The sequence below is a fragment of the Carassius auratus genome, chromosome 15 (genome assembly GCF_003368295.1).
Source record: "Carassius auratus strain Wakin chromosome 15, ASM336829v1, whole genome shotgun sequence".
In the NCBI taxonomy this organism is placed as follows: Eukaryota; Metazoa; Chordata; class Actinopteri; order Cypriniformes; family Cyprinidae; genus Carassius; species Carassius auratus.
In genome coordinates this window covers 545820-569798 of record NC_039257.1, presented here as the reverse complement: position 1 = coordinate 569798, position 23979 = coordinate 545820, and the positions used below count along the sequence as shown (strand labels likewise).

At 37.1% G+C, this 23979-nt stretch overlaps 1 protein-coding gene, 2 non-coding genes and 1 pseudogene across 4 annotated transcripts; all 4 read right to left on the bottom strand.

The window, feature by feature from the left end:
- Window positions 1-490: 490 nt before the first annotated feature.
- LOC113114630 (S-arrestin-like) lies at window positions 491-8340 on the bottom strand. 2 transcript variants are annotated; one of them, XM_026281514.1, is made up of 16 exons: window positions 8118-8340; window positions 6937-6992; window positions 6721-6781; window positions 6160-6204; window positions 5888-6087; window positions 5731-5790; window positions 5544-5611; window positions 4588-4723; window positions 4395-4479; window positions 4238-4310; window positions 3314-3451; window positions 2703-2780; window positions 2588-2602; window positions 2456-2508; window positions 1472-1475; window positions 491-990 (listed from the first exon to the last, which is right to left on the bottom strand). In XM_026281514.1, the coding sequence occupies exons 1-16, from the start codon at window positions 8323-8325 to the stop codon at window positions 897-899; spliced, it is 1374 nt and encodes a 457-aa protein (XP_026137299.1). In that variant the 5' UTR covers window positions 8326-8340; the 3' UTR covers window positions 491-896. The 2 variants fall into 2 exon arrangements, with proteins under 2 accessions (XP_026137299.1, XP_026137300.1); XM_026281515.1 differs by having other exon boundaries at window positions 6937-6989.
- Window positions 8341-9190: 850 nt separating this feature from the next.
- LOC113114627 (autophagy-related protein 16-1-like) lies at window positions 9191-23129 on the bottom strand (annotated as a pseudogene).
- On the bottom strand, window positions 14687-14946 carry LOC113115598 (small Cajal body-specific RNA 6). The gene has a single exon (XR_003293920.1).
- LOC113115597 (small Cajal body-specific RNA 6) lies at window positions 16458-16739 on the bottom strand. Its single transcript, XR_003293919.1, has one exon.
- Window positions 23130-23979: the final 850 nt, after the last annotated feature.

Genomic DNA, 23979 nt, shown 5'->3' with positions numbered 1-23979 from the left:
ACCCTCAGGAAGACCCTCAGGAAATATCAGTGAACAATGTAGCCATTTTTATTTGAAGATTCCATTTGGAATTTTTCAAATGCAACAGTAGTTTCAAAACCTAGTGAGCCGTCTTGCTTCTAGTGTCTACTTAGGCAGCATCCGAACTTAACACCTTTTAAGTGACAAATTTTGATTGTAATGAGTTGAAGTAATATAATTACTAAAATATATAAAAATGAAATAAACAGTATATAAACAACACAATACTCAAACCTTAAAATACATGTATTATTGTTAAAGGAACAAGGAATACTCCTCAACTGAAACTCAGATAACTAAAGGTACACAGGTTTGAGTTTATCTCTGGATTGCTGCCATAAGAAGTAGCACACTAAATGCTGAAGTCTGCTAAGTAGGTCATAAGAATCCATGGTTATTTAAACTAAAGACTTTACCACTTTATATGTTACAGGGCAATTTTGGTACAGAGATCATGTAAACCCAGATGTTCTGCTGTCACAAAGTGTTTTATTTCAAAGCATTTACAGGGAAAATAACAGAATTTGCCTCTAAATTTCTATGCAATACATCCATTTGTGACAAATAAAATGCACTATTTATCAGTTTATCCTTACTGAAATCTAGTTATAATCTGAGTATACAAAGAAGCAGCCTTTTAAACTAAGATCATACATGGAATAATAATTTCATACATTTTAGGAGAGCTTTTTTTTGGTTCTTTTGAATCAAAATGCTAATATTTAGCAGCGTTGTTCAGGTTTACTACAATACACATAATTATGAATATATGCTGATTTGGCCAATTGATTTTTCTCTCCTGGCTTACATTAGTGCACATCTACATACTCTCAACATGCATCTTTATACATGTGCACACTCCATAGAGAAGGCTCTCAAGGCTCAGCCGGAGATTCATCATCGTCGCCGATGACTCCTTTCAGATACGAGCGTTTAAACTCCTCGAACACCAGGTCAACTGTATCTTCACTAAACACACAAAAAGACAGACGAGAGACTCGATCAATGCCTATAGAATCACAGATGTGAAGAGGAAGAGGAACAGTAAAGCAGAAAACAGGAACAAAGGTGTTTTATGTCGACGACACACACCCCTGTTCTGATGTGAGAGTACAGTTTCTATTGAACACTAACAAGAGATTTACTGAAAGAACAACGCTCCACACAAGAGATGGGACACTGATATCAGTGATCCTCACGCTCTCATCTTTCCCTCCCTGAACTAAAGCGGATCCTTTATCGTCTCAAGAGTGTGTGCGCGTTGTTGCAGATGAAAGACAGGGAAGTGAACGCCACACATTGTGCATCGAACACGTGGAATCAGAGGCACGAGGACTATATAACACGAGGCTACTATATAACAGAACATACAGTGTAAGATCACATGAACCCCACTGAATATACACCCAGATAATGCACAATCACAATGGAAAATATAACTGTGGCTTACCTCTCTTTAGGACGAGGAGAACAGGGAGAAAAGAGAAAACATTCAGTTTTTATCAGATCAGGTCGAGTCACATTTGTTTCTATAGTGCTTTATACAACACAGATTGCTTCAAAGCAGGAAAATAACAGTGTTATAAAAAAAAAAACAGTGTTATATGTGACTCAGAAGCAGTCTACAATACATTGCATCAAAATTATCAATTTTTCTTTTATGCCAAAAATCATTAGGATATTAAGTAAAGATCATTTTCATGAAGATATTTTGTAATTTCCTACTGTAAATATCACAAAACTTCATTTTTGATTAGTATCATGCATTGCCAAGAACTTCATTTGGACAAATTTAAAGATGATTTCCTCAATATTTTTTTTTTTTTTTTGCTCCATCAGATTCCAGATTTACAAATAGTTGTACCTCTCCTAAATATTGTCCTCCTAACAAACCAGACATCAACGGAAAGGTTATTTATCAGCTTTCGGATGATGTATAAATCTCAATTAATTTTTTTTTGTTGAAAATTGAATGAATTCATTTGATTTCATCTTGTTGCAAAGCCAGCTTCTCACATTTTCACCTAGTTTAACTTGATGCATTAAAATAACTAATACTGATATAAAAATGAATAAAAACTACAAAAAAAATTCTAAAACTTTAAAACTAAGACAAAATTTAAATAGAAAATACTAATGAATCAACTCAAATCAAAAAAGTATTTTTTACTAATTAAAATCCCAATGAAAAAGCTATAGTAATAGCTCAGTTATACTAATATAACACTGGTATTGTTATGAGCACTTATATAGATTTTTCTGAGTTCAGAATTAGGTGCTAGGTGGATGAACATCTGGTTATTAATTAATGTTAATTAATGTAGGTTATGTGAGTGCTATGTATGTGCATTTAATTTAATTGATGTTATAAACCGAGGTTCTGTGATGAAAGAGAAGCGCTGTATAATCAGACTTGGTAATGTGATCAGCTCACCTGGATCAGGTTTGGGATGCATGAGTTTAAAGGGAACCTCCACAGCAACCTCACTGAAAACACACACGATCACATCTTACAAACCTAGACACTCACAAAGTCTAGACAACTTCTGCTGGATTCAACACTCACCTGGATCCAACGATGCTGTAAGAGAGCAGAAACAGAGACATTAGCATCTTCTCTAACAACCAGATATGAGTTAGCTTAGCATAACCTAAACTCAAAGCTGCTCACGCTCACTCACCCGGCTGCATTACACTTCACCACCACCCTATAAGCCACCAACATGCCCAGAATCTCCTTCAGCACTTCATCCTTCACACTGCACAGAATATTAAAGAAATAGTTCAAATTAGGCCATTCAAGTTTGTTTCTTCATCAGTTTTGGAGAAATGTAGCATTGCTTCAGTGTCTCAACAATGGATGTGCTACAGTGAATGGGTGCCGTCAGAATGAGAGTCCAAACAGCTGATAAAAACATCACAATAATCCAGAGCACTGAGATGTTTGTGGTTTATTGTAGTGTTTGGACTCTCAATCTGACGGCACCCATTCATTGCAGAGCATCCATTGATGCAATGCTACATTTCTCCAAATCTGATGAAGAAACACGCTCATCTTGGATGATTTTCAGCAAATGTTAATTTTGGGGTGAATTTTTCCTCTATGGATATTTAGGGTCTTAGATCATCCACGTACTGTACAATAAAAACAAAAAAAGTAATTTAAAAAAGAAAACTGCTAGAAAGTAGGCACACATTAAATGAAACATGACATTTTCAAGTGGAAAGGGCTCATTACAACCTTGAAAACGAAATGTTTCTAGTGTATAGGAGCTGAATGATCCACACTCACACGCTGGAGGAGGCCAGGTTAGTGTCCTCGTGCTTTAGTTTCCCATCCAGAGCGAGTCCCAGTCTCTCACGGTTATTGTCCAGCAGAGGACAGAGAGTGTAAACCTTCTTCAGACTCGTCCCAGACGGCACAGTGTCCCTGTGACATCAGAAACAGAACACAAACGTTACAAAACAATGATACATAACTGACAGTGACATCACAAAGGATGTTACATTTGAACCTAGTGAGTACTTTCAAACATCAGAGATGTGCTTCACAACGTCAAAAGCATTTGTTGGCAGTAAGAGAGAAGTCTCTAATGCCCATTATATATTTGACCAGACACCGTAAATACTGTAACATTGCAAAATTATTACAGTTTTCAGTGCCACATGATCATTAGAAATCATTCTAATATGAAGATTTGCTGCTCAAGAAACATTTCTGATTATTATCAATGTTGAACACAGTTGTGCTGCTCAGTATTTTTGTGAAAAATGTGATAGATTTCTATTTTTCAGGATCCACAAATGAGTAGAAAGCACAAAAAGAACAGCATTTATATGAGATAGAAATCTTTTAAAACATTATAAAAGCCTTTACTGACACTTTTGATTTGAATGCATCCTTGATGAAAGTATTAAATCATTTTAAGAAATCATCTGGACCCCTTTTGAATGGTAGCATGTGTAATTATATATATATTTATATATATATATATATACACACAAAAAAATATTGTGCAATATTGTGAAACGTTATTACAATTTCGAACTTTATCTATTTGAATATATTTTAGAATATCATTTTATTCTTGTTTATTTACACATTTTTTATGCTTACGCTATACACTATGCTCATTTATTATGTCGAGAGCATGTGACATCACTGTGACATCACTGACTCCGCCTCTGCTCATAAGAATGGTGTGTTTGTACTCACATGGTGTCCTCGTAGGCCACAGTTTTGACGTACTTGTCATTTGAGTAAAGCACCACATTGGTGACCTGCTCCACTGTCACAGAGAAACAGAAAACACTCTGTAAGTCACTGAAAGCACACGTTCTCATCCGTTTTAGAGAGACAAGTCTTCACGCACCCGAGACTGACAAGTCCTTCACGTTCCTGTTGGAGCTGTTGTCGATGTCCACGCTGATGTTGATCTCCTCTCCGTGGTAATACGTCTGTAACAATCGACAATCTCACCGTTTATACCACTAATAAAAGTAGTGAATCTCTTGAATGTTTCTTCATGGTTGTGATTGCTGTAGATATGATGCAGGACGTCTCACCTCTTTCTCCAGACTGACACGCATGTGCAGCGGTTTATCAGACATGATGAATTCACAGGTGGTGTCGGCCGATGGAGCCGCTCCTCCTGTATCTGGAGCGTACTGGATCTTTCTGATGGCCAGCCGGACCGAGCTCCTGCAGAAACACATCGTGTAGAGAGACCCTCGAGACCACATCAACACCGTCTTTACAGAGCATCACAACGTAAATGCTTCAAATATCTACATGCTTTATAGTTGCATTTAGCAGATTAGATCTGGGCGATGATATAGTTCACATTATGTGACAATTTAAAAAAATCATCATTTTAGATTTGCTATATAGTACACTGCATTACATAAACAGTATATTGCATTAGATGTACTGCTGCATGCATGCAGATGAAGTTGGCCATACTTCTCTATATAAAGAGATAACACCGCTCGAATTAAGTACAATACTTGTCTATTACTAACTGTGTGATGCTGATTACTTGAGCAGGTCACACTTTCTCACAAAATGATGCATTGTATGGCATTTTTGCTTAGAAAGTGAAGTTGTCTTGTATTTTCCTTTAAACAGCAAAAAAGCTTCTTCTGAGCCAGATTGCAGCTCTTTGTTTAATTCTCAGCCCAATGAATTAAATTATTTCATGCTAGAATTATGGCCAGAGACAGAAGAAAATGCAAATGCACGTCAGACCTTTTCTGTCACATTTGTGGTTGTTTTACTGCATCCGAGAAACTATTGGTTGTGTGGAAAAAACTCATAATAATAATGATTCTTTAAATGTAATATTTAGAAAAAGCTGAATTCTTTATCTCCCAATTAGGTAAGACTTTTTTCCACAATGCCGGACTCTGTCATACAGTTTGTATTTTGCAATGACCTGGTCTTGTTCTGGTCTGGTTCTTCTCTTTTAGGTGGTCTTATGTTGGTCTGGTAAAGAACAGTGTGTGCCTGTGGATTTTCTAACCTCTTTTGGGCTTTTTCATCTTGATTTTCTGCACAAAACGCCTTCACCTCAAACTCCACTGCACAATGCTGCACAAATACATACATTTATACATTTTCCAATTAATCACACAGTTATTACAGTTAACTATATCTAAAAGCATGTGTTTGAGTTTTATATGTATATAAATAAATGAAAAAAACCCTACCTTTCCTACATCTGTGGGCCCCGGCTGCAGACACACTGAACACGGCAGGTTATCTGGAAACTGAGAGAAATCACAACACTTAAAGTAAAAGTTAATGTCCGTCTGGACAACTCTTGTGCTGTTCTCATTTCTAAAAGCATCCCTGAACGACTCTCACCTCAAAGAAGAAGGGGTATGCGTTGTCTCCGAGTTTGCGCAGGATCTTCTCCTGTACTTTGGTATGAACACTTCGCTCCTTGTCCTGCAGAGGAGGATAGACCTGTCGAGAGCACAGGAAGATGTCCCTGCGAAACACCATCCCCATCACGTCCATATCCTCCCGACCGTACCGGAACGTACAGGACAGCATGACATACACTAGATCAGAGGAATACAGACTAACTCATCCACACAGCTGCACACTGACATCTGTCTGTCAACCTGTCTCACCTTTCTTTCCTTTCACCTGCTCGGGGTCCACCAGCACAACACCGTCTGACACACACAACAGAGAATTAGATCCATTTAACCCAATAAAGTCCACGGTATCATGCAAATTAGGGCATCTCAGAGTTTTTTTCATCACTTTTTGTTCATATAAATATCAGCCTCTGCAGCAAATTGCATATTATTTAATAAAAGTGAGCTGCTTTTCCTCTTTATTCTCACTATATCAGATTATATGAGTCATAATGGGTCAAATGTTATACTTAACGAAAATTATATTTCTAAAGGCTCAATAAATTCTTCAGTTTCAAAAAAATTTCCTTTTCAGACTCATTTCATATATCTGGCTTCACAGTGTTAAAATCATTTAAAATGTTTTGCATTTTGGTAAAAGGCATTGATTATATGATTTTATTATTTCTTTCTAAAAACATGGTTTCCACTACCAACTGGGGGTTTATGAGTAAATGAAAACACACACACACACACACACACACACAAGACAATAACAGCTTACTAAAAACTATTTTCATATACATGTCATGTGACCAATAAAAGACTCACCAACAGGATCAACGAAATCACAGTGATCCACGAAATCCCGTTTCCCCATGTACACGCCCACCTATGACATCACACACCGTTAACCAATCACTGATGACTAACATTTAACTTATGATGTACACAACACAGACACAAAATTACACAAAACAGAACAGAAGGACACAATGACATGAAATATGAACACAAACGAAAGCGAACGGACGGACAGACACTCACAGATTTGTCTCTGGAGAGTTTCTTGTAGATGACGCGTTTGGGACTCATTCTGTCTGCTGGAGCACAAACAGAAACAACGATCATCAAAACACACTTCATACATTTCTGCATTTGACAGATGCATTGCATTTGATCAGTCCTTGTTTTCCCATGACCTGCTACAGAAAGGCTGTGTATGTGAATATTCTCAATGTTGAAATCATGTGGCTATGAGCAGTGAATGTGTATCTGTAATCTCACACACACACACACACACACACACACATCAGCAGTTTCAGCTCTGAGCCGATGACTCAACACTAAAGTAACAGCTCAACACAAACACAACCACAGCTTTACTCTAATCTATCTATCACCAGTTACTATACTATAACTATTATTATTAATAATAATAATAATAACTACATTTATATAATCATCATTATGTTATAAGTATTATTTAAGATGTACACTACTTTTAATAAATATTCTTAAAAACTATTATGAATTAATAATAATAATAATAATAATAATAATAATAATATCTAGCTTCCCGTCTATCTACATAATATTACTATGTGTTATAAGATTAAAAAACAAATTAACCTAACATAATAATAATAATAATAATAATAATAATATCTAATACTATATAGTTCTAAAATTCTAAAACTGACTGCAAATTAATTTGATAAAAAAAGCTATAAATCAAATAATAATAATATTCATAATTACTACTATGTATTTCTAATACTATATATAATTCTAAAATTCTAATACTGATCGCAGATTCATTTTATAAAAAGCTATAATCATCATTTTCATAATTACTTCTATAAATGTGTTACTTATAAAATGTCTAATATCCAATTTGATTGAAAATTCTAATATTGGCCGCAGACTCATTTTTATTAAAAACTATTAAAAAAGTAGTAATAATAATAATAATAAACATATCTAATGTATATTTATACTGAAATACCATTCCCCATAAATACTTATATATATTAATTATAGGACTTTAATCAAAATAATAATATTATCTGTTACTACTATACTATATATTTGCTATAAGATGTTAAATGTCCAATTGTAAAAAAAAAATTGGCTGCAGACTCACTTATTAAACTATAAAAAAAAAAAATATCCATCACCCCACACACACACACACACACACACACACACACACACAAGTAACTCACCTGTCTGTCTGTCTGTTGTTGTAGTGTTGTGTGTGGCTTCAGTTAAACTGTGAGTGGACGCTGGTTTCCAGGGCCAGTATTTGTAAGCTGTGACTCCGCCCACTGCTCGCCGTTCGTTCCCCACGGTTCGACTCTTTCCTGTCAGTGAGATTAGCGTCTCTGGCTTGCAGAGGTAATGAAGATGCACAACTAATCCAATCACACGCATATAAAGACACTGACAGGAACATCATTCTTCCAGCACACGTGCTATTATTATTAAGTATAATAACCTTACACAGATTATGTGGGCTCTGAGGACTGAAGGAGGTTTCTTTGAAGGTGAAGGGTCAGTTGATACAGAGACGATTCTCAATGTGGACCTTACCTTAGTTTACAAATCTAGTTCAAGTAGCATACAGTGGTGGCCGAGAAAATTTGGATAACTTTATTGAACTCCATGCATTTCTGTATCAGGAAATAACCAATTATCTGACCTTTGGAAAAATAATACCTCAGATGAACAACACATGACATACCACATTTATTTAACAAAACTAAAGCCAAAATGCAAAAGCCATGTTAAAGCAACATGTAATAAAAACTTCAAGTGTTTTAACTGATAATTTGTTCACTATTGTAGTCTTGTAAGGTTTTACCCGTATTTCATCTTAACACAGACTTAAAATGTCCCTGAAAATGATAAAAAAAAACATTAACCCTTGAATCATTCCGATGTGCCGCATCTTTTACTAGATCTAGTGGTGTCAACTAAGGTTATTAGCTGGTCTCTTACCAGTACACTGCACGGACCAATCAGAACACAGGATTGGAACGAACCATTACATAATGCATGTTTGCGGGTGATTAAAGAAAGATCATCAGCAGGTGTCTGTGGCCTGCGATTTAAGAGCGTGTTGTCAATCTCAGCAGTCTGAGAGCTGATGTCAGCTCCTGGGATTATACACCCAGAGAAAAGACCCTCTTATCGTTCTCATCTCATTTACACAGAGGTCTCTGAGGATGCTAAGAAAAGATAAATGTGTCACTCATGCACAGCTTTCCAGTTTAAAAAAGACAAAGATGCAGTAAAGTAACGTCCCATTCATTTTATGGTGTGCAAACTTTAAGCAGACATATACAGAAACCTCATATACATCAGCAACAATTATCTTCCACAGTCCGTTTAAGCCGGCTCCCACTCTTAACCCCACCCACAAACGCATCAGAGAGGGTGGGGCTAAACAGCCACACCCACAAATGCATCAAAGGGGTGGGGCTAAACAGCCACACCCATAAGTCATCTGTAAAGAGTGCAGTCCCCTCCACTCAAAATCTGAAACCAAGTGCACTTGTTAGGCACCTCGACAGACTGCAGCGTTGATTCCGAGGGGACACGAGGATCTTAAACACCAGTTCTAGTATTTGGATGAGTATGATGGTGCATTGCAGTCTTTTTGTTTAAGTGCGAGCATCACCGGATGTGCTGCTTGCATCAGGATGAATCAAAAGTGCATTAGTTTTCCTGTGCAAAACAGCTCAAGAAGGGTGTCTGCGTAGAGTTTGATACAGTATTTGAAACAGACTTCATGCTCAGAGAAAACAGTGTTAGGATATGAGCTTGTGTGCAGCGGATTAAATAAAAATAAAGAACAGAGCATCGCTTTCTTCACTAAAACACACTTATCTTACTGCATTCATTCAGCATCACACATACATGCTCATCCTGGATCCAGGGGGAGGGGCTTAGGACAAAGAGTGCAGTGATTGGCCAAAATAATTGACAGTCTCATTTTCATTTGTGCAAAATTAAATATGGTGTCTAGCTGAACTATGGCTTTATAAATTATTTTCTCTACTGAACAGACACCTATTAATAAGCGGATTTCTCCTGACTGTCGACGGGTAAAGCTCTCAAAAAGTTTAAATGATATTTCACCCCAAAATTAAAAATAAATTACATTTTGCATAAAGAAACTAAAGGCTGTTTTTGGAAAACTTTCTATATGGCGAAATAACTTTTTACCTTTAGATTTTAACACGTGGGCATTTTATTATTATTTTTTTTATCACATTTGCCAGCAACATTTTTTATTATGGATGCCGTTCGAAATTACTTTATGGAAAGAAATATCAAATAAATTTAAATCAAAATAAAAGTTATAACTTAAATGGCAGTTGTACTGGCTTTAATATATGCAGATTTTAATAAAACACTTCATTTAAAGGATTATTTTTACCGCCAACTAATTTTTCCATTCACAACAATGACATTGTTGCACTGCAATATAAAAAAAGAGGGTTCAATTCGTGTTAATATCACAAAATGATTAATTATAATTATTAATGTGAGATTAATCCAAAATAAAATTGGGTTCCTGCTCAATACATACATGCGTTTTATTCATGGGGAGATGTGGGATTTCCAGAACTCTAGGAAAAATATTAACCAGTGCCATCCATAGAGCAGCATTCAAAACACACACACACACACACACACACACACACACACACACACACACACACACACACACCTTAATGGCCTGTTTATGTATAAAGGCAAAAGCATAAACTCTGACAGTAAACACTATTTAAAGCCATGTTAAAACAAACCGTACGAGTCCCCGGTGTAATTTCCATCTCACATCGAGTGTGTGAGAGACGGACAGTACATGAAAGCTGATATAAATATGTACGTGTACGGTGCTGTGCGATCATACAGGCAGGCAGCACTCGTACACCCATAGCCAAACAGATGGCATTGTGGGAAAGGTAGTTCAAGAGGCCAGTGGGACTTTCCTTCCGTCTTCAGTCTATTTCATCCAGTCGCTGTGGAGTCACATGTCAGACCAAAGCACGGCCTTGCTGCCTTTCTCAACGCTGGCCACAAACGTGCCCGACGGAGACCAGGACACCGAATTTATGGCAGAACTACAAACAGGACAGAAAGACCGTTTATAGAATTGCACTGGCAAATGGTTCATAAACTGGTACATTTTGATTTATGCATATACACAATGTTAAAAAAAAAAAACTGCACAAGGAGACTGAGAAATTGAGTGAATTAAGGATTAAAACTGAACAAAAGTTCTTCCAACAAGCTCGGAGATCAATTTAATTCAAAGTAAAACTAGTTCTCAGTCCCCACCGACAGATATTGGTTTACGTTTTAAAAGCATTTTGCTTTTAAAACTTCAAACTTCATTTTGTTCAGTTTCTCAAAACAAAACTTCCTACCTTCAATTTCTAGCTCAAGCAAAATTAATTTTGATCAAAGACTTTAGATTTGTACCAAAAAAAATAAAAAATGCTCAAGTGCATGCAACACTTAATGCCATGATTTGATGACTTTAAAGAGACAAGTGACTGAATGCTCATTTTTGGGTGAAGGATCCCAGAAAACGAAGATCTTTTTGACTCACAGAGACACAGTATGTGAATTCGCTGTGTACATGTAATAATACCCAGATCACCTGCTAAAATGTGCAGTATACAACCTGAAAAGTGATTGTATCCCACAATGCACTGCACTTATGGTTTCCCCCATTTACACCGTAATAAACCCAAAAGCATGATCCTCTTCATCAATCGGACTCAGATTGATAAGCAGTATATAGAGGACATCATCTTTTACATCACAACCACAGCTCATTCTGCGCCCTGCTCACCTGTGACCCTTATCAAGGGTTTTGTCTAGTTTCCCCGTTAGAACGTTCCAGATGTACAGAACACCGTCTGCAGAACCCGCCGCTACGTAACTCCCATCAGGACTGAAAACACACACACGGATCAGAAAGGAGCGCAACCGATGCAGTCTGGTGATTAATGAGGCTTCAGCTGATGAAACTTATTTAAATGCAACTGTGACATCATCAAAAGTAAAAGCTTGTGGATTTGAATCTTTAAAAGTAAAATAAAAGCAATGGATCCTTTTCATAAAACTGATGTTTAATAAAAATAAACATAAATGCGAGGGTGTTTCAAAGACAGAGTCTATGGGAGGGACGGTAAATTTGATCTAGTTCTCTTCCGATTGCAGTTATCAGCCGCTCTCAGTTTGTTCCTTTTTTGCAAACTTTATTTGCATGTCAAAAAAATAAAAATGCACTGTTGCTCTCACCTGAACGTGACCCTGGTGAAGTCTGAACCACACTTGAAACCTTGAGCACTGCAGAAGCACAGGAGTAATACAAACACGAGCATTTTTATTAGAAACCAGTGCATTTCAAGTTGAATGCATGATAAAGTGAAAGTGTGAGCCACGCACTTAAACGTCTGTCGCACTGCATTACAGCGCAGGTCGATGATCTTCACCAGATCGTCACGAGAGCAGCTCAGCAGCTCGGTCCGGTCGTGATTGAGGTCCAGAGACGTGACACGTCCCAGCAGCTCCAGCTCATGAACGATACTCTCAGACCTAAACACCACAAACATTAGTGATCGGAGACGGAAGAACTGGAGCAGTGCAACCCAACTCAGACAAATCCGGACTCACCTGATGTCCCAGAAACGAACTTTCTTATCGAAGTGTCCGCTCATCACACACTGCTCCGTGCAGACGATGTCATTACAGCTAGAGCCAGCAAACACCGTCTTCATGCCTGAGAAAGAGTTTGATTTAGCAGGCTTAGTAGGTTGAGATGCTTAAAAGCAACTTTTATTAAATTCTGAGAAATAACATGATAAATACGTAAATGTTATTGTAGTTATTTAATATTATACACACTACCAGTCAAAAGATTTTGAGTAGAAAGATTTTTTTTTTTTTTAAGAGAATTCTTAAAGACATTATCGTTCAAGGACGGCTGACTGATTGTTTTATTATAGGAGATATTAAAACCTAATCTTGATGCAATAGGAACTTAAATATGACTTATTTGAATTAAAATGAATAATTTGTCATTTAACATCTTACTAGAAAATGCATTGAAAGTTGAAATCAGTAAAAAAAAAAAAAAAGAAAAAAAAAAAAAAACTTTAAACTCTTAAAATAAAATTAAATAAAGTAATATTTAAAATGTTATTAAAATACAGCTACATTAAACAAAAAAGGTAAATAATTAATATTTTAATATGTAGTAACTTTAAAATTTTCATTTGAAATTCTGATGCATTAAAGTTGCAGTCGGTAACTTTTGACGCTCTAGCGGTTAATAAACAGAACTGCTTGCGTCTTGCGGAGGAACATCGTAGCCGGAACTACTTCTCTCTGTTTATGTCTATGAAGAATCACAAAGGTACTGGGTTACTCCGCCGTGGTACTCCTAAAATAGTCCGAATATAAACACTTATTATAGATGTACCCTAGTGATTCAGGACAAGCTAAAAACACGGTTTGGAAAATGGATTCATGGTGTACTCACTTATTATATACATTTTTCTACATTTTGAACACAAACAAAGTTACGGACCGCAGCTCTGATTGGTTGTTTTTTACCGGGAGCGCATGACTTTCTGCAAATGGCAATAGGACACTGGGAGGAGCCAGAGGAGCTTGATTTATTCACAGATTATCTGTCTCATATTCTACTGTCAGGACATAATGACAGGTTTAATAAATATGTAAAAAAGATATTTTTACCAGAGTTCCCTAGTGCAGCTTTAAGGTGGAAAAATGAACTAATAATGTTAATTCAAATGAGGGGTACCCGCCGTAGTCATGTTTGGGTTCATTACACCCATTCCTATCCTGTGATGGGAACTGCTGAACGCAACTTTTTTTTAATGGTTTCACGGTGCTCAATGATGCATTTTAAAACACAAAGCTTTGTTTAGAAGAGAAATAATATTAGCAGTTATGTTACACCATGACCATGCTTTTGGAGTCATTCTGAAACATTTAAAACCATAAGCAGATTTTTTTATATTTCCATATTTCCCTAAGACTTCACTGTCTCACCTTCAAATTTCACGTTTATTTTGTCACACACTTTTAAATCACCGTTTTTGTATCTCTTACCCGGGTAAAACATTTTCTGTCCATTAATTAAGAATTCGTTCCCTGATTTTAAATAAATCATGGGTTTTCCAGACAACAACAAATTAATAATTTGTTGGAATGAATTCATTTTGTTGTAAGAATTAATTAAGCTTGTATCCGTCCTGCTCGATCACCAATTAACCATTGACATTCCTAATTCTATGTAATATTAAATGAACTAGCATTCCTCAAATTTGATTTTTTTAATGATTAAAAATCATGTTGCGTTTAAAGTTAACACCTGTTGGAAAGTTGAAAAGCTAAATATATATTTAAAAAAAAAAAAAAACAATTCAATTAAGCACTAACATTAATATTTAGTTTGACACTCAGAAATGTACAAAGATCTTTTACAAGCCCCATTGAGCATCTCATTCATGCACTGGAGTCTCTTACAGACTTTGCTGCGTAAATCCCAGAGCTTGAGCGTTCGATCGTAGCTGCCAGAGACAATCCGAGTGTTATCGAGGAGAAACCGAGCGGATAAAACCTTCCCGCTGTGTCCTGTGAGGGTGTGCTTGACAAATAAAGAAGACAATTCATTTAATGCACATGCAACTGAGGCCAGTCATTTCTAGCAGTAAATGAGATGGAGTTGAACACAGATTCAGGTCTCAGTATGATTTTTGAGATCAGCTGACCAGGCTCCTTCAGTCTGGCCCTCCTCTAGGTTTGTGTTTCTGTGGGACGTTTCTGTCAGAGTCTCACTGGATTCTCTAAAGAGACTCTTATTCAGCAGAAACATCCATTATATCAGCCGCCACATCAGACCAGGGCTGCACAACTAGAGCATGCTGGGAGCATTAGAAGAGCTGGCTGGGAGGGACGAGGAGACCTGGACATCAGCCCTTTTACATCACATCACTGACCTCGGAGCCAACATAGAAACCTTGTATGCATGCAATTAGTAAAATGTGATAACTTATGCATTTAAAGACTAAAACCATCAATAATTAAATCTATGAATAAGAGATGGTCAGTGACTTTAAACCGTCATAACATTTCCAGCAAAGTGTGCATTTAGACTAAACTACTCGTGCATGCACGGCTGTGTCTTCAGTGAAATCCTCACCCGCAGTCTGAAGTCATCCACCGTCCAGATTCTGCTGGCAAAATCATTCGACGCAGCCAACAGAGACGAGCCCTGCGGAGCACAAACACACTGCAGTCAGTCACCACAGGAACACACACACACACACACTCTTCACTGGTGGACATTTGGGAAGATGTGCATTACATGTAGTTCATGATATAGCCAGACTTTCTACCTCAAATAATTTAAGGATTTGTGGCTTTTTAGTTCATATCCATCATATCTTTGAGGTCATCCATATATGAACCATGACAAAATAAATTCATAAATAAAAGATATATAAAATTGTCAATTACTGAGGTTACTAGGGCCCCATGAAATACTTTTTATTATTTCCAAAATTCAGTTTTCCATTTGTTTTCTGTGCTCTGTTTTAGAGATACAAAAATTAAGAAATCAAGCCATGTCTAGTCAACTGAATAAAAAAAAAAAAAAAAAAAAACTAAAAATGTAAAATCAGGGGAAAACTTAAAAAGCCCTTATCCATTAAGAGAATATTGGGTAACACTTGATTTTAAGGTGTCCTTGTTACCATTATAATAAATTCCGCTACAGCTATTTACTATTATAATAAATTATGCATAGTGCAAGCAACACTAAGCCAAACCATACAGTAAACACATGCAGTTAATTAATACTACTCAGTTCTTCAATGCATAATTACTCTGCAACAAGGACACCTTAAAAAAGGTAACCGAATAATGTTTAATTTAAAATAAAATAACTTTAGTGAACTTTCTGGCATAATTAAGCTGAAACCAAACTTGGTCGCTGGTTTTTAGTAAAAAACATAAAATGTTAAATACACACACAAACTCTTACCAAATTAAATGAAATGCTTGAACACTCATTCATAAAAATAATAAAAACTGGACATGAATCTACACCAAATTCCTTCACTTTTATGCAGTAAATAGTGGGTTCCCTTAAATCCTTCTGGTTTCTGCATCCCAAAAATCATAGGACTCTAGGTTAAGACTATCTGACTTACTCTCTTATTAGTAACTGCATCCTCATTTAAAGTTTACGTATTGTAATGTAGACAGAATAACTCACCGCACTGTCAAACTCTATACTGGTGATTCCAGCATTACTGCCCGTCAGCGCACCTTTAGGTTCACATCGCCCTGGAGAAACAAATAAAGTCTTCCTCAAACCAGACACACATAAGACACACCTGAACATCTACTGCGTATTTGTTTCAGGAGGACACAGAAATTGTGGTTTCTTGTGAAACGGAGCTGGCATAAAGCACAACTTGGTCAATTTCCTCTTTGAAACGACTGAAGGTCTCAGCTTGAAAACTTGAGATCATGAGCCTGTCAGACGTTCTCCTTCAGTCCGGCCCTCCTGTGTGTGAGGTTACTGTTTGACACGGCTGTTTTCAAGTCGTCTTACTCTCTAGAAGACTTTAAATATACAGCAGAGGCATCCATAATATCAGCGGCCACACCGAACCAGCGATGCACGACTAGAGCAAGCCGGAGAAAGATGAAGAGAGGCTGCTGGGAGGAACAGAAGGACTGGACGGAGACGAAGGCTTCGGACCTTTTACATCTCATCACTGACCTTTGAACCCTGCTGAAACGGTGCATGATATAGATATACCGTACCAGAAACGACCTCCCAGAGCTTCACCCTGCGGTCCATTCCTCCCGTGGCAAGCAGACGGGAACCAGGACTGAACCTCACGGCGTTCACTTCTCCATCGTGAGCATCCTACACACAAATACATTACGGGTTCTGCTTTTAGAGACTTCAATTAAACATGGTTTCAGGCTCGTTTACAATCTGGGTTTTGTGTTGTGGGTCAAATTGACTCCCACTGACTCCCATGCAATTCATCAAATCCTAACTTGCTGGAGACTAAAAACTAAATATGAGAAATTAAAACCGCTACATCCTTTGTGTGTAAGTAATGATAACTAGTAAAAAAAAAAGAAAGGAAAATGTTATATGTAACACTCACGAAGACGTGCAGCGCAGTGGAGGGAACTCTGACATCAGTGCAGGCCGACGGCACCTCTGCACTTTCTGGAGACGAACCGAACGAGTTCACAGAGCGACGTCTTCTGAGGGAGAGAAAGTGCATGGGTCACCGGACTGAGCTGAACTCGTTATGGAGGAGCTAACGGTTTCTTGCAAAACAGGCCAGCTTCATAAAGAGGGTCATTCATGGACTGAAGCATTCAGACGTGCATGACTGAAACTGTGACATTGGTTTTAGCATGGCAACATTTGAGAAATGAAAAACTCATCGTCGACACAAAAATGTGGTTGGATGAAGGTTAAGAAATTTTATATTAATAATGTGCAAAATACAAACCAAAAAATAAAGGCAATTTAAAAAAAGTCAATTCTTTATTTTATTTTTTTATAAATTATGCATGTAAAATTTAAATGACAAAAAGCAGAAATGTCCATATTTTGATAATGTGCTTTAAAAAAAAACCTACTAAGTAAATTGCAATTAAATTGAGTCATTAAAAATAAAGCATAGCTACATATAGTTTAAGCGACTTTTAAAATGTTATTGTATAAGTGAAAGAAAAAAAAAAAAAAAAGACAATTCTTGTAAAATGCAATAAAACTTTCTATATCCATCCAACTTTCTATAAATAAAAACACATCAAAATTTGAGGTGGAGCAACATTTCAAATTTGTCCTAAAACCAAAATGCGCCTTTTTTTTTTTTATCAACTTCAAATATTGATAACTGTGCATTATATATTAATTGCAATTTTTAAATGCAAATACATGCACGTTTTATTTAACAAAAAGGGTTTGTCTCCATGTTTGCGATGCAATTTTTTTAGCTTAAGACCACATTGGGTCACACTGAAAGCCTTATATAAATATAATTACTGAAGTGTGCTAATAATTTGCTCAATTAGTGAATGCAAAACAAAATACATAGCAATGCATACCAGATGACCATTTCAGCGGGCAAACCACCCACCCAGCCAAAATTAACACACAACTACACACAGAGCAACAGGCAGTCTGCAATGATCACACAACTATCCAAAAAGAGAGTAGCATCCTGCAGGCCATCACACACACGAGGAACAGGAAGTGTTCAGAGCAGTTACCCACAATCAGGGGCGTAGCTACGTGGTGCTCATGGGTGACCAGAGCCACCCGAATTAAAGCTTGGCCACCTCTGATGCACAACAGATGATGTTTCTCCGCTCAAATATACAACACATGCAGCCTCGAACTGAACCAAGAGATAACGTCACCTCTTCACTTGAAGCAAAGAAGCTCAAAGATCCACTTACCTGCAAGACGCCAACTCAAAGATCAAACATTTACATCGAAACAAGGTTTAGCGAGACAATTCAATATTTCCTGGTTCTACAGGCTCTCACACAGGTGTGCTGAGAGGGCAAAAAACCAATCCAGGATTTCTAGCCAGATTTACTGACATAATTCTGTTAGCATGCTTCTGGGTTCATATCAGCACAGATTCACTTCATACACACACACACACACACACACCAGTGTGCATCACCTGGAGTCAGATGGGACGAAACCAGGTTGGACAGAATCAGACAAGCTGCAGACACAGAGAGAGTGTAGAATGAGAGACACACACACACACACACACACACACACACAAGATGCACATCTTAGGATAAGTGTTCTGCATCAGTGAGGGGTTTTCTTAAGATTCTGAGCTTAAATATGACCTGGAGACGTTCTAGACAAGTTGTGCACAAAATTAAGATGAAAGGAACCTTGTGTCCACACACACAGACTGAGACGTACATGAAGATATTAGAGATGGAGTCCAGGAGTCCGGCAGCAGGAGGAAGAGGCTGAGACACTCGTCTGCTGAGAAACACACACAACGTTAGCTACTGCATTTAGAAAAGAGCACGTGTGGTGACGTCTGTAACGGTGTGTGTGTTTACCTGGGTGTTCGACTCCTCGGTCTGCTCGGTGACGTTTCACCTGCTCCACCCGCTCCCTTCCCAGCATCCTCTGGGAGAACCTCAATGTCATCATCTCTAGACCAGCCAGAAAACAGCACCCAGTGAGATTTCACAATAATTGAACATGACTCCAAACAGCTATAAAAACTACCCCCCACCAAAAAAAAAAAAAAAAAAAAAAAAAAAAAAAAAAAAAAAAAGATAGAAGAGAAAATTATGCCAGGTTTTTAGAAATTTTTATAATTGAAAAGGCTAAAATAAAATCTAATGTTACTCTAAAAACAAAAAGTTAAATCGTAAAATTAAAATGCACTAAAAAAAATAAATAAAAAAAAATAAATAAAAAACTGGAAAAACACCCAATTTAAAATAAGAAAATGTGGCTTTGTAAACTAACTTAAAGTACTACAAAAAGTTACATTTAAAACTGAAAGAACTAAAACTGAATAACATATAAAACGACACTAAAATAACACTATACTTTTATGACAGAAATTTCCATCATTGTAAATCAAAAGGTTAAAATTGCCAGGTTTTCCACCAACAGACCCTGAATTAAAAAGCCTTGATCATCTCAAACCTCAAGAAAACTCACGGCTCTATTGGAAGAGGTTCCTTCGCTGCGTCCGCCAGCTCCTTCTGAAGCTTCGCCTGTCTTCGCCTGCAACCACATCAATCAATTAAACAGTTTACACACAATTAAACTCTAATCAACCTCTCAGACCGTTTCAAACAACCAATCAGGATTATAATGAGCTAATTTCTGCATGGAGACTCAATCAGCAAGATGGGGAGTGTTAGGCTCACACACAAATGAGCCGTTAACGATGCCCATATATGGGCCGTTTACAGACACGATGAGCTTCTGTTGTTCATAAGTTAAAGCTGATGCAAGAGAAAGAGTGTTGTATTGACACAAACAGAGCAATATCAAGCTGACCTGGAGTCCTTCTCGTTCTCAGCGTTCAGTTTGTTGGCTTCCTGTGCTTTCTCGGCCATCCAGCGTGTCACCAGCTCCTGATTGTCCTCTGTGGTTTTCCGTAGTTTCTCCTTCCAGGGCGCTGAACGTGATCTGCAGGGCATCGTACTCGTCTCGAAGCGTCTGATTGGCTCGTTCCAGATCGGCCAGAGAGTTGCGCAGATCGCGACATTCTCCTTCTAGATGAGAGATCTGCTGCTGATAGTCCTGCATCCTGACAACACACACACGAGAAACATGAAACATTCACACACTGGAGACACACACGCACACACACACACACACACACACTGAACTCACTTGGCTTCATTACTCTGGATCTCTTTGTCTTTCTGCTGAATCTGGTTGTTTAGTTCAATCACGCTCTGGGCCAACTGCACAAACACAAAGACAGGAGATTTTCATTGGCAACATTATTCAGATACTACTATAGTTGCTGTTTATATTTTGAATAAACTTTTTGATTTTTAGATCTTATGTTTTAAATTTAATTAATCAAGTTAATAGTCTTGTTTTTGTCATTTTTATGACTTTTTGTTTTAAATAAATACGTATAAAGCTAAATATAAAAAAAAGAGTAATTATGACAAAAGCACATAACAGAATTCTTTAAAAAATAAATAAACTTAAAATATATAATTAAAACCTAATTCAAACCAGTAGAGTATATTATAATAGCACATAAACAATACTTAAATAACAGTTGTCAATATTTTGAAATATTAAAATAATTATTTCTGGTTAAAGTTTTAGCAGTTCTGTCATTTTACTAGCGTTTAAAAAAAAATCTTATTTTTTATTAGTACTTCAAGGTAAACTATACAAAAATCTTTTTTTTATTTTTTTTTTATTAAAGTTTATTTTATTTCAAGCATTTTTTAAATGCTTCTGGTTTCAGTATATCCTAACAGATTTGTTTTTAAAATAAAGACTTTTCATTTTATTATATATATATATATATATATAAAATTAAATACTTGCCTAAATCTGCTTTTACAAAAACGATTAAATGACAAAAAAAATGCCAGACAGAGGAAATTTCTAATTGTGACGAAAGATTATGACTGATTGTAATGCTATTATTGTTTTTGGAAGTTGATCTAAACACTCTGATGAATGTAAATCTTGGAAGGGTCATGCTTCTGAATGCTGAAGAGGCTGATGTGTGAGTAAATGTGTGAGTGCTGTGGCTTAGCAGAGCTGGTGTTCACCTCTCCTCGTTTCTTGTGCAGCTCCGTCAGCTCCTCTTGATGTTTAATTCTCATCTGAGCCATTTCCTGCTGCAGGGAATCACTGCGACCGCCCTCGAGGACCGGACTACACACACACACACACATCATGTTATGTTTTGTATTCACTATGCCATAATTCATCATTGGTTCCCTCTTCACACAATGCTCTTCTCTTAACATGCTATCTCCTTTTTTTTTTTTTTGCGTTAACACGGATAAGAAAAGATGTCACTAAACTCAATATTTCAGGCACAGAGCTCTATATTCCGTGGTTTGAGTCAGAAGTGATGGAGAAAGTTTTCCCATGAGCACCTGAGGTCGTGTCGGTTCTGCTGCTCATATTTCTCAGTATGGAGATGTTCAGAAAAAACAACCTGAAGATCAGACTTCTCCAACAACCGGTTATCTGGAGACAACGAGAAATAGAGGAATTGTGTATTAACAGGAGAATAATGTCAAAGAATGTGTTATTATTATATTATATTTGGTATTTTGCATTTAGGTCATCAGAGAAAACATATTGGAGGAAGACTTCAATTTACAAATTTACTAATATTACTACTACTAATACATAATCTTATCTCACACAACAATAACAAACTAAAAACATAAAATAACTAAATAAAGATGCATGTATCTTACACTGGTGTATGATCTCCTCGAAGGCCTGACGCTGAACTCTGTCTCTCTGTTTCAGCTGCTCCATAACGTGACGCTTCCACAAACACTCGACTCTACGGCCCGCCATCTCCTCCTGCACGCGCACACACACACACACACACACACAGAGAGAGAGAGAGAGAGAGACACAGACGCAGACAAACAGACAGAGACAGACACACACACACACACACACACACACAAAGAAACACACAGAGAGAGACGCAGGAACAGACAAACAGACAGAGAGAGACACACACACACACACACACACACACACACACACACAGAGAGATACACACACAAAGACACACACACACACACAGTGAGAGATACACACACAAAGACACACACACACACACACACACACAGTGAGAGAGAACCTGTCTTTCAAAGCAAACACAATTAACCCAGAGTAGAGTGTTTCTTAATTCAGTGCTGGTTCAGTCCAGGAGGAAAAGAGGAACATCTCTCCTCTACTCAGGAGGAAGTGATGCAAGACCAAACACAACAGAATTACATGTTTAAAACGAAATTAATGAAACACACTGATCCTAGATAATTAACTGTATTTGGGGGAAAAAAACTAGGCTGCTTTTATTAATACCTAACACCCATTCAAATGACATACTTGTATATTTTAGTGCACATTTGTAATATTGATCTTCTTTCATAGCAGAATTAATCGTATTACACGTGACTGATCAGATATTAGTATCGATCAATAATAATCAATAACACAGGGTTCATATCAGTCAAATTATGAGATCTGCCTTGTCACTTCAGCTGCATGATGGAAATAAACCTCAATCAGAGGCATTTAAGACTGACGACACATACATCAAGATTCAAACAGATTAAAGCGAAAATGTAAACAATAATGACTTATTTTAATGCGATTTATCTGATCTGCAGCGGCTAATCGCTGCACTTGACTTTCACTTTAGATAAATAGCAGGTTTACTTTACCTCACAGCAGCTGAACGCGTCTCCGCTTGTTTAGACGGACTCTTTTTAATGATAAAAAGGATTAATCTGACTAATAAAAGCCGAACAGTGTCATAATACGTTTAATCGGATAGGTTTCATGCTAACCCACTCCAGACAGTAGGACCACGGTTGCCATTTTGGCTCAACAGACGTCTGTTTCCTGCTGCGCCGTCGCTGGAGATCTACGTCATGGCCGCGGGCTTCCCAAGTTTTGCCTCGATATTTTTTTTGTCTAAAAAAAATTAAAATTAAAAAAATTAAAAAATAAATATATATATATTCAAAACAAATATAATTAGTATTTTCAGGATAATATGGTGAGTAATTTATAATTAGGTTATTCTTTTGTGCAGTTTGGAAGCATTTATATACATTTACGTAGATAAGACAATAATTTTTCAAACGATCGCAAATGCTGTTCCCATTTAGCATTTTGGTTAAAAAAAAATAGATACATCATCTGTTTTTTATTGTCTGATGTGTTTGCATTTTCGAGAAATATCAAGATAAGGTTTCGAAATGTATTGATGAATCTTTATTGTCATTTCCAATCCAAGGTGTTTAGCTGAAGGGACCAAGTTAATTATTATAAGATCACGACTTCAGAGCGGGCCCGCGAATCATTTGAGTCAGATCGGGACTTCAGATCGGGTTCGCGAATCATTTGAGTCAGATCGGGACTTCAGAGCGGGCCCGCGAATCATTTGAGTCAGATCGGGACTTCAGAGCGGGTTCGCGAATCATTTGAGTAATTGGAGTCAGATCGGGACTTCAGATTGGGTTCGCGAATCATTTGAGTCAGATCGCGACTTCAGAGCGGGCCCGCGAATCATTTGAGTCGAGTCAGATCGGGACTTCAGAGCGGGTTTCGCGAATCATTTGAGTCAGAACGCGACTTCAGAGCGGATTCGCGAATCATTTCATCATTTTATTATTTGCATCCTTTTTATTTTATTTTATTTCCTATAAATTTAATTCACCATCATTTATTTATTTATTTTTACTTGTATT